Source organism: Halyomorpha halys, unplaced genomic scaffold, assembly GCF_000696795.3.
Source record: "Halyomorpha halys isolate HHAL.00 unplaced genomic scaffold, Hhal_1.1 Scaffold1605.1, whole genome shotgun sequence".
Lineage (NCBI taxonomy): Eukaryota > Metazoa > Arthropoda > Insecta > Hemiptera > Pentatomidae > Halyomorpha > Halyomorpha halys.
In genome coordinates this window covers 21,917-37,275 of record NW_027113040.1, presented here as the reverse complement: position 1 = coordinate 37,275, position 15,359 = coordinate 21,917, and the positions used below count along the sequence as shown (strand labels likewise).

Sequence of the window (15,359 nt, the reverse complement as noted above, 5' to 3'; positions counted from 1 at the left end):
CTTGAGCTTTTGAAAAAAACCACAAAATGTTATTTTTCTACTTTTTTACTGAGAACTGGACCATGATCTATACGAATTGTTTTGTTGCAAGTAAGCTATAGAATCAACTCTTGATCAACAGTGATACACCATGTAGAATATCATACCATAAAAATGAGAACCAAGAACGATAACAGAAAATTTAAATGTATTAATGATTAAAATACTGCTAACCTCAACCAGTTTTTATGTGAATTATAATGACATATATTTATATAAATAAAACATGATTTTTATTTACCAGAGGGGTCCATACTATGAGATGCTCCACAGCCTCTTGGCAGCATATGCCTGCTATAGGCCAGATGTTGGTTATGTTCAGGGAATGTCCTTTATTGCTGCAGTACTCATTCTTAACATGGACCCGCCTGAGGCCTTCGCTTGCTTCGCCAACCTACTTAACAGACCATGTCACAGGGCATTCTATAGCCTGGATCAGTATTTGGTGAGAGCTCAATTAATTATTCCAGAATTATTTTTTAGATTCTTTTAATTATTACTATATAAGAGTGGGTAAGTAACTAAATGGTACTAATAATTATTTTACGAATATAAGTTGATTCACAAGATGATTGACCAAATTTATGCTTCAGTATGAACAAAATTGTGAAATTGGCAATGGTTAATTTGGTTTAGGCATAAATAAATTAAAAAAACAAAACATTTTATACAGAACATATGCCCTTGTATCCTTGGCTTCTCCTGCCTAGTCAAATGAGACCCCTATAGAAACCTTTCTTATCATATATTTAAAACAGGAGAGAGAGATCATACCACCAAAAATCATTAGAAAGGAATTCCGTCCCATAGATTTGTGAAACATGTGTCTTACTGGATTTCAGTAAGTAGGTGGAGTGCTCTTTTAATTTTGTTTATCTGTGAAATTTAAAGGATAAGGAGCCTTAGTGGCCTAGTCAGCATAGCTTAACATGTGGACCCAATGTTATCTTTTTATCCAATGGCAATTCGAGATATTTTACTGAAATGGTCTGTGGAACCTGGTTTCTGTGTGCCAAGAAGGAATGTGAATGTTATGTGTTGGGGTTTTCATTATTTAGTTTGATTTTCTTAAGTTTAAACCTGTTCTGACTATTTATTAAGTAGTTTTACAAGTATCATGATTCTAAAATAGAGTTAACTTTCATGCAATAATTCAGGACCTTCCATCTTGGGCAAAAACAAGTTAGTAATCTGTTTAATAAACTGCTTGAGTGGGGAGAACCTAACCAACAAAACCCCTTGTGTTTTTTTCACCTTAATTATTGAATTTAAGTTTACAAGATTTTCTTTTGGTTCATGAGGGGTTGATTTTATTTTTGTCCTTTATTTATCTAGTGTTCCTTTATTTCAGTAATGTAATTTAATTATAACAGTAGATTATTTTATTAAAAATAGTTTGAACGGTTATTAGAGTCTATACAATATGTTGATTGTTTATGCCATTTCAAAAATATATTTTCTAAAATCCATGCTGATATTTTCTTATTAATATATTTTCAGATCATATGATAATTTTAAAATAATTTATATCCAAAAAATAATAACAATAAGTTGAAAAATACTTAATTATACCAATATCGTTACTACTAAAGAATAATTATTAATAAGGAATTTATGTATCCAAATATTGAGTTGCAATTTGATTTTAATAATTTTTATTGTTACTAATGTTGGTATCATATTATGTTTTAACATTCTTCATCCCCTTCTAAGTTAAGAAGTACCATGTATAAGCTTGTCACCTTTAGAACGTTAACATTGTCAACTAATATGTGTTCCTGGGTCTTACTTACCATATTCAAACTCTTCCCCTCACAAAGCTACATCCTGAAATTTTAGATGGCATCGACACAATGATTCGCAGGAGTGTCAAAGTCATTAAAGGGCTCCCTGCGAACACAGTCTGATTAGACTAAAATAAGTATGCTGTGTGATTAGCAACCCAATGAAGTTGGGCATCACAATTTTGTATTTTTAATAAAGTTTTTCTTCCTATTCTACAGTAATCAATGTATCTTTTATAATATAATAAGCCAACTAATTGTGGTACTTGAATGGAAGGAGTATGTAATTGTTGTTTAAGTTATGGTTTTAATAACAAACAAAAAATTATGAACAACTATTTTTTATTTTATGTTGTTTATTAAATTTTTACAACATAACTTAATTTTAAATTGAATTAACAATAATCCCTATAACATTGGTTATTAATACTTTTGATATATACATACATAATATTTGCTCAATATTAGCAATTTCTCTTTTTTCAATCATAAAAATATTTTTGCACTGTGATTACCTCCACATTCACAATTTTTATAAGATTATGTACATAACATAGGTTTACAATACTTTTGACAGGTTAGTTATGTTTTTTACAGTCATATAACATAAAATGTGTCCTTTTTCTTTCATTTCTTAAATGAACTTACATACTGATGTATTTACACGGTTTGGCCCCCTTTATTTTTTAGACCTTTCACTTTCAGTGAAATAATTCAACCAATGTGTGAAAACAATTATATTAAGAAATTTTAACTGCTTCTTCTGAATTATCTGTAGTAGGTAGCTTCAAGTAACTTGAAGTAGGTGTAAGAGCGTCATACAGCCTAATAATGGCAGTCTGTACAACTTGCTGTAGAGTGGGGTCTTCCTTGCACTTCACTTCAAGCTGCAACAAGTCTATGTTAGCCTTTTTATTATCAACAGTCACATGAAGCTTATCCCCTTTAAATATTTTAGGAACACACTCTTCTCCAAACATGTCCTGTAGCATCTCTATGACACACTCTTTAAAATGCATACGGTCCATTTTCATGTGAACGTTCGCTGGAACAATCCTAGGATTAATGGTTTCAGACTCAAGAATTGTTGATATTATACAGTCTGCAAACATATCATTTACTGGATTAGCCACCCACTGAATAGTAACTGATTTTTTGTTTAAGGTAATATCTATTGCATCAAAAGCTATTAACTTTTTCATATCAACCGGAACGAGTGGAGATGCGATATGTTGTAGCATGGAGCGAAGTATTGCAAAAGATCCTGTAAATGGAATATGTTGTTGTTGTATTACAGAGCTAATGCTTAGATTTGTATATTTTGACAGGTCCTTTGCTGAAACTATGTGATAGTTAAATTCTCGCTTGACTAATATACCTGACAGTTTCTCACCTGTTTTAGGAGGTTCCACTGCTAGTGATCCCATCACCTTAGCAATTTTTTCACCTCTAAAATATAGCTCAACTGACTCTGTATTTCGAGGGTTGTAAATCTTAATATCATTTTCAGGATCTCCTTCATATTCCCTTTGCAAGGCAGATTTCAAACGACTCATTTCATTTTGCTCTCCATGTACTAATACAATGTGTGGAGGTTTCAACTGTCTTATGAAATCACTGGTTTGTTGGTAATCTGTGTGAGCTGAAAAAGATATATACGCTACTGACATGTTCAAGCGTAACTTTTGGCCATTGAGTGTTACTATTTCTTCTGGCTCTGAGAGTATAGTCTTGGCCAATGTTCCTTCTACACAATAACCTGCGATAATAACTCCATTTTTTGCATCTGTGCACCAAGATTCAAACAATTCTCGTGAAAGACCGCTCTGCATCATACCAGGTGAAGCCATTACTACACATGGTCCTATGTCATCAAATTGATCAATCCCTTTCAAGTTTGATATATGTGTGAAAACAAATGGATTCTTTACTGCAATTTGCCTTTTAATATTTTCATTCATTGCATTTATATAAGTTTGGTATACTGCCATGCACTTTTTGGCTAGAGAAGAAGCATAGTATATCGGAATGTCATGAAGTTCTGGATGTAAACTCCAATATTCATCTAAAATCAACAAAAGTTCTTGAGCTCTTCCTAATGCAAAAACAGGAATCAAACATCTGCCACCTCTATTAACAATTTCATGAACTAGTGTTGTAAACCTTGATTCTCTTTCTTCTCTCTTTTCATGAATATGAGTTCCATAAGTTGCTTCAGTTATCAGGATGTCTGGTTTAACTGATGGTATTTCAGCTGCCATTAAATGTCTATCCTCTTGTCTTGAAAAGTCACCAGTGTATAAAATCTTTACTCCAGAAATCTCAATCATAAACATAGCTGCTCCGAGAACATGCCCTGCATTGTAAGCCCAAAATTTAATGCCACCCACCTCTTTTTCTTCATGGAAGTTTATTGTTTCTATTCTATCCATGCTTGCTTCAAGATCGCTCTCAGTGTACAGCATATGCTCAGTTGATATATTGCTCACTTTAATATAGTCAGAAACAAGCCATCTGTAAATAGCTTTTGTTGCATGTGTCATAAAACACCTACCTTTAAAACTTGTTTTCAACAAAAACCAAGGAAGAGCTCCACAATGATCTAAATGGAAATGTGATACAAGAAGGAGATCTATTTCATCAGTATCTACAATATCTACAAAAGGCAAAGCATCCATACCATTAAGTCCTGGATGTATCCCACAGTCCAACATTATCTTCTTCCCTTTGTATTCCAACATAATACATGACCTTCCCACCTCTTGCCCGGCACCCAGAGGTGTTATTGACAGAAGATCTGATTCTTCCGCGGGGATTTGTAAATCTTGTTTTCGTTTGGTCATTTTCACTTAATTACAATACACAATCAACACACACAGCTTCATAACCTTCCATATAATGATAAGGCAGTGAGAGGGCGCTACTGTAGCTCCCAGTGCTGATATCTGTTGGCCTATTCACTAACTTGAGATTTTAATATTAATTATAATTTTTTTAATCTATTGTGTTGAATGAACCTTAAAACTATAGCAGAGCATATTTTTTTTTTATTTTAATCAGTTTGAATTAAATTTATTATATTAAGATATGTTTATATTATTTGATTTTTATGATTAATAATCTCACTGAACTCTCCTAGGCATACTAATAATTCTGCATTAGAATGGTTTTCTCCTTCATCTAGTTAATAATATTTTAACTAAAGTTATGAAATCAAATAGCCTTTGTTTTAGAACTTTAGAGTAATATGAGTTATTATAGTATTTCTATAATACTATAATAACTAATAGTATTAACCTTAGATCATTAAAAATATCAATCTGTTAGATTTCATGACTAGTTAGGATATTGTAGCTATTAAGTTATTTTTTAATGGACCAAACTGCCCATTTTTGAAACAAGCTCTGTTGAAATTCAATTTTCTTGAGCCCAAGAAAATTATTTTAGAACGATCAATAAACAATGTTTAATCATCTATAATGCTTATTAATCATTCCCCTTCTATGATATCCTTAAGAGATAAATTAAGTTAATGATAGCATAATTGCTAGCTGATCAACACTTAACAGTCCTGACAAAGATGGTTATGGTTAGTGAAAATAAAAGGGTATAATTAAAATATAAATAAATATCTATATTCTCGACATTAAAAAAAATAAATAAATAAATGGACAATATGATTCTTTCGTACAATAGCAACAAAAAAAGATGTCTTGTATTTATGTTCATTTTCTCATTAAATCTATCTTACTTATAATTTTAAAAATATAAATTATAAAATGGTTTAACTATTCTTTATGACGTTATAAAAGTAATAATTGTACTAAAATTCATCCTATCTAAGCTCCAAACTTTGATGAAATATGCAAGCTGTCTGGAGGTTTTAATAAATATAAAATTTTGAATCTTTTTACAATTTATGTGCACTTATAAAAAAAAAAAATGTTTTATTTTCCCTTTAGATGCAGGGTTATTATGCTACTTACAATGATCTCCTGAAGGAAAATTTGCCGAAGTTATGTGAACATCTGAAGTTTTGCAACCTCACACCCGATTTGTACCTTCTTGATTGGGTGTATACCGTATTTGCTAAAGCAATGAATATTGATCTAGCTTCAAGAGTATGGGATGTTTTTCTTCGAGATGGAGATGAGTTTATTTTTCGAACAGCTATAGGTATGCTTTATTGACTTGTATTGTACACTTTAAATTTTATGGTTAATTTAAGTTACATTAATTAATATGTATTTGTCCTATTTATAATAATTATTATTATTATTAGGTCATTCCATTTCCAGTGGTTCAGCTCTGGTTGTTCGACTATCTTACATTGATACTTTATTCATTATTCATATTTTGGTAATTCAAAAATAATTTTTATTGTATGCTGTATCCGAATGATACCAATTTTTATTCAATTTATTCAGTTATTTTTAGAGTGATTACATATGTGTGTTTTAATGAGTAAATCTACACTGAATAGTCCCAACTATTTTAAATAAACAACATTGTGTTCAGTTCATTCTGGCTTATACATCAGATCCCTTTTTACCTGTTTTTAACTTAGAGGCTAGTTGAAAATTTGATCTTTCAAAACATAAAAGAGATCTCTGCCATTAAACTATATAATAAATTTCAAACTTTAGATCCAAATTTAAATATAAAAAATTGTTAGCTACTGCAGGGAAATAAAAAATTAATTCTTCAGCTGGAATACTTTTATTGGGTGAGTTGTTAAAAATTCAAATTTTTAACACATTAAAGGTCTCTAAGGCATTTAACTCAGTTATAAATTTCTGCTTTTAGATTCAACTCTAATTGAGTACAAAAATAAAATGTTAATTATTATGGAAAAAAAGCATTTTTCAGATATGATTAACAATTATTTATACCTACTCAAAGTTAATGATATTATTCATAATTAGAGTTAATTAATCTTAAGGATGAAATTTATAATGGAGTTTTATGCCACGCACAACTTATATGTCTGGCCATTTCATTTATATTCCACATCAAATCAACACACTTTTGAACTTTACTATCTCTAATTTTGTACACATATTGTATAGATACAAACTTTTTAAAAAAACCTTCCCTATATTAGCTAGAGATGTGGAATGGGTGTCATTTTACAGTATATGCTCTTTCATATGAATATGATATGTAACAACGCTATATAGGTATGATAAGTTTACATTTCTCAAAACCTAGTTAAAAAATTTTGATTTCAATTTCCTCATAAAGTAAATAATTTAAAATTGTCAAAGTTGTTCCTCGAATAGGTTTTTGGGTTGATGTAAATCACAGGGAAAATATAAATGTAGAACAGAAATGGTTTCATTGGTAAAAAAATGTATACCTAAAGCTTTGCTCTCATAAATTCAACTCTTTATTTATATTAATTATTACAGCAATGTTAATATTAAAGTTTTTATAAAAATAAGCATAACCCAGACGTTAATAATGATTCATTTAATAAGCCAGGAGTCATATCAGGATATTATTTTATTTTCACAAGCTTCTGATTTCATTGAAAAGTTGTTTACAAATAGTTTCAACTTACTTTTGGGAATCAAAACAAGGTATTAGAGGATCTTTTTGATAGACAATATCATTGGAAAAATGATTATATTTTACCTTGTGATTTAAATCAACAACCTATTCAAGATATAAATTTAAAATATTTACTTTCTGAGAAAATTAATATACTAATTCAAAGAAAATCTAAGATGGTAAGGTTCAGAAGTGTGTTGATTTGATGTAGAATGACCCATCTTAAATGTTCAAATTTTTAGCTGGCAACCCCCCTCCTGTCCAAAAAAAAAAAAAGATAAAGTGTAGCTCGATGATAAGCATTTTCTACTATAGTTTACAATATTTTATATTTCCCTAGAGGTAATCTATAGATTAAATTTATAATGGAGTTAGATGTCATAGAGACTTTTATTTGTTGCATTTTCAAGTTTTTATTTAGTCCTAAACAGAGATATTTCCACTGGAATTTTAGCATCTTTTCATTATAATTATCAGTTTTGAAACCTACTCAGAGTTGCAATTTTAGGTGTAGTTTGATCCTTTGTAGACTTTTTATGTGTAAATTTCTTCATTTTCTGTTGATATGCAACATATTATGTATAAACAGAAACATATTAGGTAGACACAGATTGATTTGATTTATAGGACAGAATGTGCTGAACACAATACAAGATATACCCCCCTTCCTCCCCCCAAAGCAAGATATCCTCAACAAAGATATTGCAGTTGGAGAATTTGAATAAGTAAAATAAAATTAAGATTACAGCATTTTGAAATGGTAAATTATTCACCACTGATATTTTGTATATGCTAATTAGCATGAAAAAAAAAAAACAGGCTGAGAAATCATTCCTTCTTCATGAAATTACTCTGTTAAAAGTGAATCTTGTTAATTTTCTTTTGATATGCAACATATTATATTATTATTATATATAAATAGAAACAATCTAGGGAGACACACATCGATTTGATTTGTAGGACAGAATGTTCTGAACACAATGCAGTCAGTATATTTAAAAGGTTTAGGACTATCCAATATTTAGTAATTAAAAAAATGATGGCACATGTGTTCAAACTCTTAAATAAAACTAGCCTTCACTTGTAAATCAGATAAAATAGAAATGGGTAAAAATTATTTTTGAACTACCAAAACATCAAGGAAAGTACCTACTATGATTTTTTTTTCCAAAAATGGTCGTCCAACAAACTTTTTTTTCCTGGCCTGTTTAAAATGGACTGATCCTGTTCTATGATATATTAATTTCTATGAAATTATTTCTTACAATATTTATGAAACATGTTTATTATTTTTCCTTTTATGATTATCATTTAATTTGTTTAGGTGTGCTAAAGTTGTGTGAGGAAACACTGATGACAATGGATTTTGTTAGTGGTTCACAGTACCTAACAAAGCTGCCTGATCTCTGTCCAGTAAAGTTATTTGCAGCAATTTCGTCTGTGAAGATGTCGGTTGGAAAACAAACTTTTGCCAATGTACTCCAGTCTTATACACACAGTGACTAGTGAGGTGTGTTCAATCAATGGATATATATATAATATCAAATTTTCTGATGTTTTAAAATTTATTTTTTAAACTTTTGTTTTATTATTATTAGGAAAATCAATATTAAGATGATTTGATAAAAGAAATTTGAAAATTTTCCAAAATATTTAGATTTTAGAAATTGATACAATTTATACAAACTAGCTATTGTTCCTTGCATGAATACAAAGATTTCTTACCTTCATTAGTCAGAAAGCTCAAATTAAAATTATATTAGAATTTTTTAATGAAACAATTTTTATTTAGAATTTTTCCAAAAATAAATTTGTTATGCTGTCTTTTTTTTTTTTTGTATAAAAATGAATAACAATTTTGGACCTTGCTTCAGGCAGAATAGCTTTAAATTGGGTCAAAATACTATTATTTAACATATTATGCCAAATATGTATACTGAGTGTAGGTTGTTTAATTCTGCTTTCTGTAGCTGTCACAATTCTCAAGTTCTTGAATTTAATTATTTTATACTCTTGTTAAAATTTTTAGGAATCTACTAGCATTATTTTTTCGTTAATCTAAGCAACCAAATTCTGTTTGCATTGATAAATAAAAAGTATAATTATAAAACCCCATAAAGTTTTACTTAGTTTTCAATATTTCTAATATTTTTCAATAATAATAATTATTGAACTTTTCCATTATATTTTTGCAGATGAGATGATGTGAAGGAAGCATGGACCAGCTGTTACACCTTTGTTGTGGACAATGCTAATGATGTTTCCTTACTTTCAGTTTGGTTTACTATTTCATTACCCCTTGATTATTATTTTCAAGTATTTATATATCTCCTACCCTCTGTAATAACATTTTATATGTATATAATTTACAATTCAATATTAATTTGTATTTTTAGAAAAATTACTTTTTTATTTATTAGGAATAAAACCAACTGCAGCCGTCCTGAAAATTATAGAAAACAATTATTTGTATCATTTTGTATATTAGTCATAGTTACTACTTATATTGGATTGTTATAATTATTAAATTTATTGAGATTATCAGAAGGGATAAATTCATATATATTTTTATTATTAATTTTTTATTGTGCATATTGATTTTAAAAATTTTTCTTCGATTGTTGGTGCATAATAAAAATTCCATGCATTGTAATTTCCAAAAATTTAAATTTGGATAGGTCCCATTTAAATAACGTCCTTATGAATTGTGGCCTTATTGTAAGCTATCCATTACTCCATGCATATTATATTTATTTTGTGATAATAGTTAATTATTCCCACTGACATTGATTGGAATGATTAGTTATTTTAAATTGCTGTATTACAGATTATATTATGTGCAATGTGATATTTATTTTATTTTTTCAAATGAATTTACCACTTAGAAAAACTTTAAAAAAATATAGTTTTTACTCAATCACTCTAATCTGTCTATGCAGGATTATGATTACTGGGGTTCGGTTGATGTTTGAATTATTATGTTTTAATTTGAGATCTGTTTTTATTAAGTACCTGAATCAAATTACCACTGCTTTAAGATACTGAAGTTTAATGCAGAAAATATGTGGTAAATGAGAGTATTTCAAAGTGATTGCTGATTATTATTAATTTATTTTTTGTCCAAATATAAAGAAAAATTGAATCTTCCGGAACCTCCTATGTCTCCTTAGGCCTAGCCAGTGGCAGACAATATAAATGTTGGCTTGTACTAGCTCATTTCTTATTTATACGTTCTCTTTAAAAAATTACTGGAAGCTCTAGAAGCCTCGGGTTATCAATATCTAAAAAATGATCTTATACAGAGGTTATAACTACAAACTAATTTATGATGAATTGGTCAAATGATAACTACATTTGTTTCCATTGTTATTGGCTAAAAATTCAGTACTATCTGAAGCTACTTTATTTTAAAAAATAAATAAAAAATGAAATGTTATAAAGTGCATATTCTAATATATATAAAAAAAATCTTATTAAAACTATGTTCTAATACAGTAATCTTTAACCATCCCACTGCATAAAACAATTGTACTATGTATTCTTAATAAATTGGACTTGGGAGGACTGACTTCATCAGAAGTAAGGAGGTAATTACTGTCGTATTTTTGTTATACTAGTTTGTCGTTTTTATTTATAAAGTAATGACTACTGAATCAATACTCTTGTTTTCAAATTATGGTTCAATAATGATACACAATTATTTCTCTTATTCATAATTAATTATTATATTTATCATTTAGACCTCTTAATCTCAAAATATATATTTATCCTTATTTTTTTATCGATATCAATTATATTTATTTAGTTTAGTCTGTTTAGGGTTTTCGAGTTCAATATTCCCTTTTTCCCACCATTATTTTCTGAAATATGTACCAACGGCATTTAGAAATATTAAATTAGATCTCATTTCTAATAGACTTATATTTTCTTTTATCATTTTATACATTTTTTGGTGCAGTTTCATTTGATTTTTATACAACATATGGATTCATAAAAATCAGGACCGAGCAAAATTTTTAATTGTTTTCTAAAAGCGCCTGTAGTACAAACAAATTGAAAAACTATGTATTTGTGATTTGTGCTCTTTATGACGATGAAAATTAATTATTTTATTTTGCTCGATATGAAACTCATATTGTTTATTAAGTTGGAAAACATATATTAGCGTGTATATCTTTTTATTTTGTGTCTTTTTTTCACAAATATTAAAATTGTAATATATCGTAATTTTATTTATTAAGATCTTTGAATTTTACCATTCATCATGTGTGAGTGATTCACATCAATACTATAAGGTGCATTAAAAAAGATCACACGAATTATAAGGATATTCAAAAGAATTTCTGAATTCACTCAATGGATACAGTAGTTGTTTATTAGAGTTGACCATTATATTGTTTATTTTCTTGGGGTTCCTGGTAATATATATATGCATATATATTTGTATTGTGGCATTAAAATTATACATAATTTGTAAGAAAGTCGAACAAGTTTTAGTACTTTTTAATTTCTTCAGAAAAAGTTACGAGAACAAAATGACAATGGATTTTAATTTTTTTTATAAGTATAATATTTTGCTCAATATTTCTTAAAGGTTAAATTTTAAGTTAGTATATTATTATTATTATTATGAAGTACATCAACCATCTGTGCCATAAATATTAAGGGTACAGAAAAATTGTTTAGAATTAATAATATGTAATTATGTCTTTAATTAAGGAGTCTAAGAATTCTATTGTTTATATGTATATATCATGATGTCTCATAGATTTTTAAAATCAATTTTTACAGTTTTATGAATCCTAGAAAATATATATATAATTGGTTGTTACAAAGTGATATTGTAAATTATAAGGTAATTATTAATGATGCATTTACATTAAATGTAACCAATAATTGTTGTTTTTAATCAAAATATAAGTTATATCTTAAGTTAGATACTTATTACTGTTTCCCTTGCTTGTACCCTATCTCCTAAAAACTGTTGAAGTTTAAAAATATCTTTTAGGTCTACATAAAAAATTACAAAAAAAAAAATTTAAGAAGTTAACGAGAAATAGAAACTAATAATTTAGTTTCTACAATATCTTTCTCGTACAGTTATGTAAATATTTTTAACGCAAAGTAATGAAATCCAATGTATGGACTTTTCATTGCAGGTTCATATTTAGAAATAAGCATCTAAAAAAAAATTGGAGGTTAATTTTCAAATTACTTGTACAATATATAGTCCTAAATCTTTTCCAACTTTAATTCTTTGGATTTCTTTTGGCTAAGAGGTTCAATGTTGCTCTAGGATTGTAAAATTACTTTAAGAAGCCAAGTGTCAGAACAGCTTCTGTGCCAACTAATTAATAAAATTAAGTTTTCAATGACAAATGACATTCGGGCATTCTTCAAAAGGCTGTCTCTTATAGAACTTATTATCTACTTGAAATTAAGGCTCTAAAAATAATTTATGAAACAAAATGTTTTTCACTAGATTTATTTGTCAGTAACACAGCCAAATGAAAAGTCCTGGGTTTTCTATATCACTGGTAAATATTGTGGATCAATTTGATTTTTCAAGTGTAGCTACCTTCCTGAAGATGAGAGTCGCTACTAGATTTTTATTTCTATGTGTTTGTATTATTTACCTTCAATGTATCATTAGCTTCTTATAATTTTTAAAATGTCAGAGAAAACTAAAATCAACCCAGGCTTTTGGATTAAGATTATTTTGTATGAATAGCCATTAATTCTTGACTTGAAATACTTTAGCAACACATCCTAATGTTTAGGTTACAGTGCTGAAATTAATGTTTATTTATTCTTAATTTAAACAGGTACTAACAACTGGTATTGTTAATGATAAAAGTGAGACCACAAGGATGGCAATGATTTCAATTTTGTATTTGAAAATTTTCAGCAGAAACATGTTTTTAAGTGTATAAAATAATTGCATTATCATCAGAGTAAGATCTTGAAATAAATAAGAAAGACAAATTTAAACTATTTCAACAGCTCAAATTTCTATAAATTTGAATTAAAAATTGGAAATAATCTGAGAATGTTCCCCACATAGTTTCCAAAATTTGTTTTTTCAATTAATTTAAATTTAATGTACCTCAAGAACAGAGATCTGCAATCTTTCAATCAAGAATAAGAAATGATTTTTATCTTTTATTGATATTTCTTCTTTAAATTGTTTTTATTTTACCTCTCCAGTACGCTCATCATTCCTAGATATCCATGTCAATAAGGCATTTGTATTTCTATTAAGCATACATTAGTTGCTCTCATTATACATTCCAAGTAAATGAGTAAATTATTTACTCTGCTTGATGTTCTTTAAATTTTCCATTCTGAAATATTTTTTCACCTAGAAATATATATAAGTAAAAACTTTAATAATGTGTAATTTAAAACCATTTCACTCTTCCTGAATGTCTTCTATTATTCAAATAACTTTTGCTAACACATTTTTCACATTTCATACCATAGCACCTAAAGTAATCTTATGGGTATGTCCAATGTCACAGTGGTCTTTAGAATTATTAGAATTATAAACAATATTATGTTTTATGAGAAAGAACAAAAATAAATCATGAATAAATATATTCTTGTACTATTCCAAAAAAAAAAAAACTGAATTAGTTTATTTGAATGTTAAAATGATTCAGCATTAAAGCCTTATCAGTAAAAAAAATAAGATCAAAATAAAGTGCCACCTAAATCAGTTGCATGTGGGATTAAACCCTTAATATATAATTTAATGCATATAAATATATAATCCTTTAAATACATAAATATGAAAACTTACTTATTGGCACACTTTTTTAAAAAAAGGTTTACCCAAATTTTTAACCTAATTTATTAATGTGATTTGCTCATTTTGTTACTAGCGTCTCATTGATTTTATGATGTGGTTAGTTAATGAGAGTACAAGACAGTGATTCATCCTTCATTTGTGGAACAATATTTTCTTATTGCTACTAAAATTGTAAAATATGGATAATTGTAAATTGTAAATGGATATTCAAATTTAAAATAAGTATAATAAAAAAGTTTTCCTTACCTGAGGACAGACCAGTTTCTTGTTCTCTCACTATTTCGGTGATTCACAAAGTGGGTGCCACTATCTCAAAATATTAAAAAAAAAAAAGTAAATAAAAATGTTTAGTTTAAATGGCAAATATACAGTAAATTTCTGCAATTGCTTTGTACTGTTTTTTGTTATTTCCCTAAATTGTTTGATGGATAACGTATTTTTTTCATTATATTTTTTAGCGCGTCAAGGTTGCAGCGAATTTTTTTAAATAAAAAAAAAAAAAGCCTTTTCGAAAAAAGTTTTGGAATCTACGCTATTGGCTTGAAGTCCCATGGACAAATTTCGTTTTAAGGATTGTTTTCAAGATTTGAGAATCACCCAAGCAGCTTAATTGAGGAATTTAATCATTGAATAACGCATAACCCTATCAAATATCGACTTATCCAGATAAGACCCGGAGTCTGGAGTCGATAGTAAGAATAGAATCGACGATAGGCAGACAACCCATTGGCTATAGTGAGTGGGGGACTGGCCGGGAACAGATTGAAAACATGGAGCTTCTTTACCGCTTGGCCCAACTAACTCTCCTCGCTTTTTTCGGTAAGAGTTACTATAGAATTGTTTGATGATTATAAGTACAGCATTGCTCAATAACTTAAAAAAATTGCTAATTTTTTTACTTTTTTAATTTAAAACATTCTCTTGATACGTATACAAATAAAATGTCCAATATCAATTAAAAATTTAGTATTCCCTACTTTCTTTGAATAGTTCCACATCTAACGAAATCAATTTTTGATTTTATTTTGAACTGGACGTGTTCCAAACACTTCTTTCTCTACTGTGGTCCCTCTATAGACTGTCCCAAAGCTAGTATGGTTGTCAAAAAGTAACCATTGTTAACGGTTAAATCCATAGAATACGTAAAATAAAAAATAAAATAATATTTATAT

The 15,359-nt window shown here is 28.3% G+C and overlaps 3 protein-coding genes across 8 annotated transcripts in view; 2 read left to right on the top strand and 1 right to left on the bottom strand.

Annotated features, from left to right (window-relative positions):
• Positions 1-14,800, top strand: part of LOC106690183 (TBC1 domain family member 14) — a 60,754-nt gene extending 45,954 nt beyond the window's left edge. For 2 of the 6 annotated variants that reach the window (XM_014435527.3, XM_014435528.3), the window contains 4 exons: positions 284-484; positions 5,786-5,999; positions 8,701-8,886; positions 9,572-11,883. In XM_014435527.3, the coding sequence (XP_014291013.1) occupies positions 284-484; positions 5,786-5,999; positions 8,701-8,882 (597 nt within the window). In that variant the 3' untranslated portion in view covers positions 8,883-8,886; positions 9,572-11,883. Of the gene's footprint in view, positions 1-283; positions 485-5,785; positions 6,000-8,700; positions 8,887-9,571; positions 11,884-14,645 lie in introns of those variants that run through there. The other 4 variants (XR_001344542.3, XR_001344544.3, XR_010844325.1 and 1 more) reach the window with 4 other exon arrangements.
• Cpsf73 (cleavage and polyadenylation specificity factor 73) lies at positions 2,173-4,710 on the bottom strand. Its single transcript, XM_014435529.3, has one exon. It carries the CDS (start codon positions 4,664-4,666, stop codon positions 2,564-2,566), a length of 2,103 nt encoding a protein of 700 aa, XP_014291015.1. The 5' UTR covers positions 4,667-4,710; the 3' UTR covers positions 2,173-2,563.
• Positions 14,801-14,827: 27 nt separating the features above from the next.
• The window catches only part of LOC106690185 (adhesive plaque matrix protein 2), a 17,194-nt gene continuing 16,662 nt past the window's right edge, over positions 14,828-15,359 (top strand). The window contains exon 1 of the mRNA XM_014435531.2: positions 14,828-15,006. Within this exon, the coding sequence (XP_014291017.1) occupies positions 14,958-15,006 (49 nt within the window). The 5' untranslated portion in view covers positions 14,828-14,957. The remainder of the gene's footprint in view (positions 15,007-15,359) is intronic.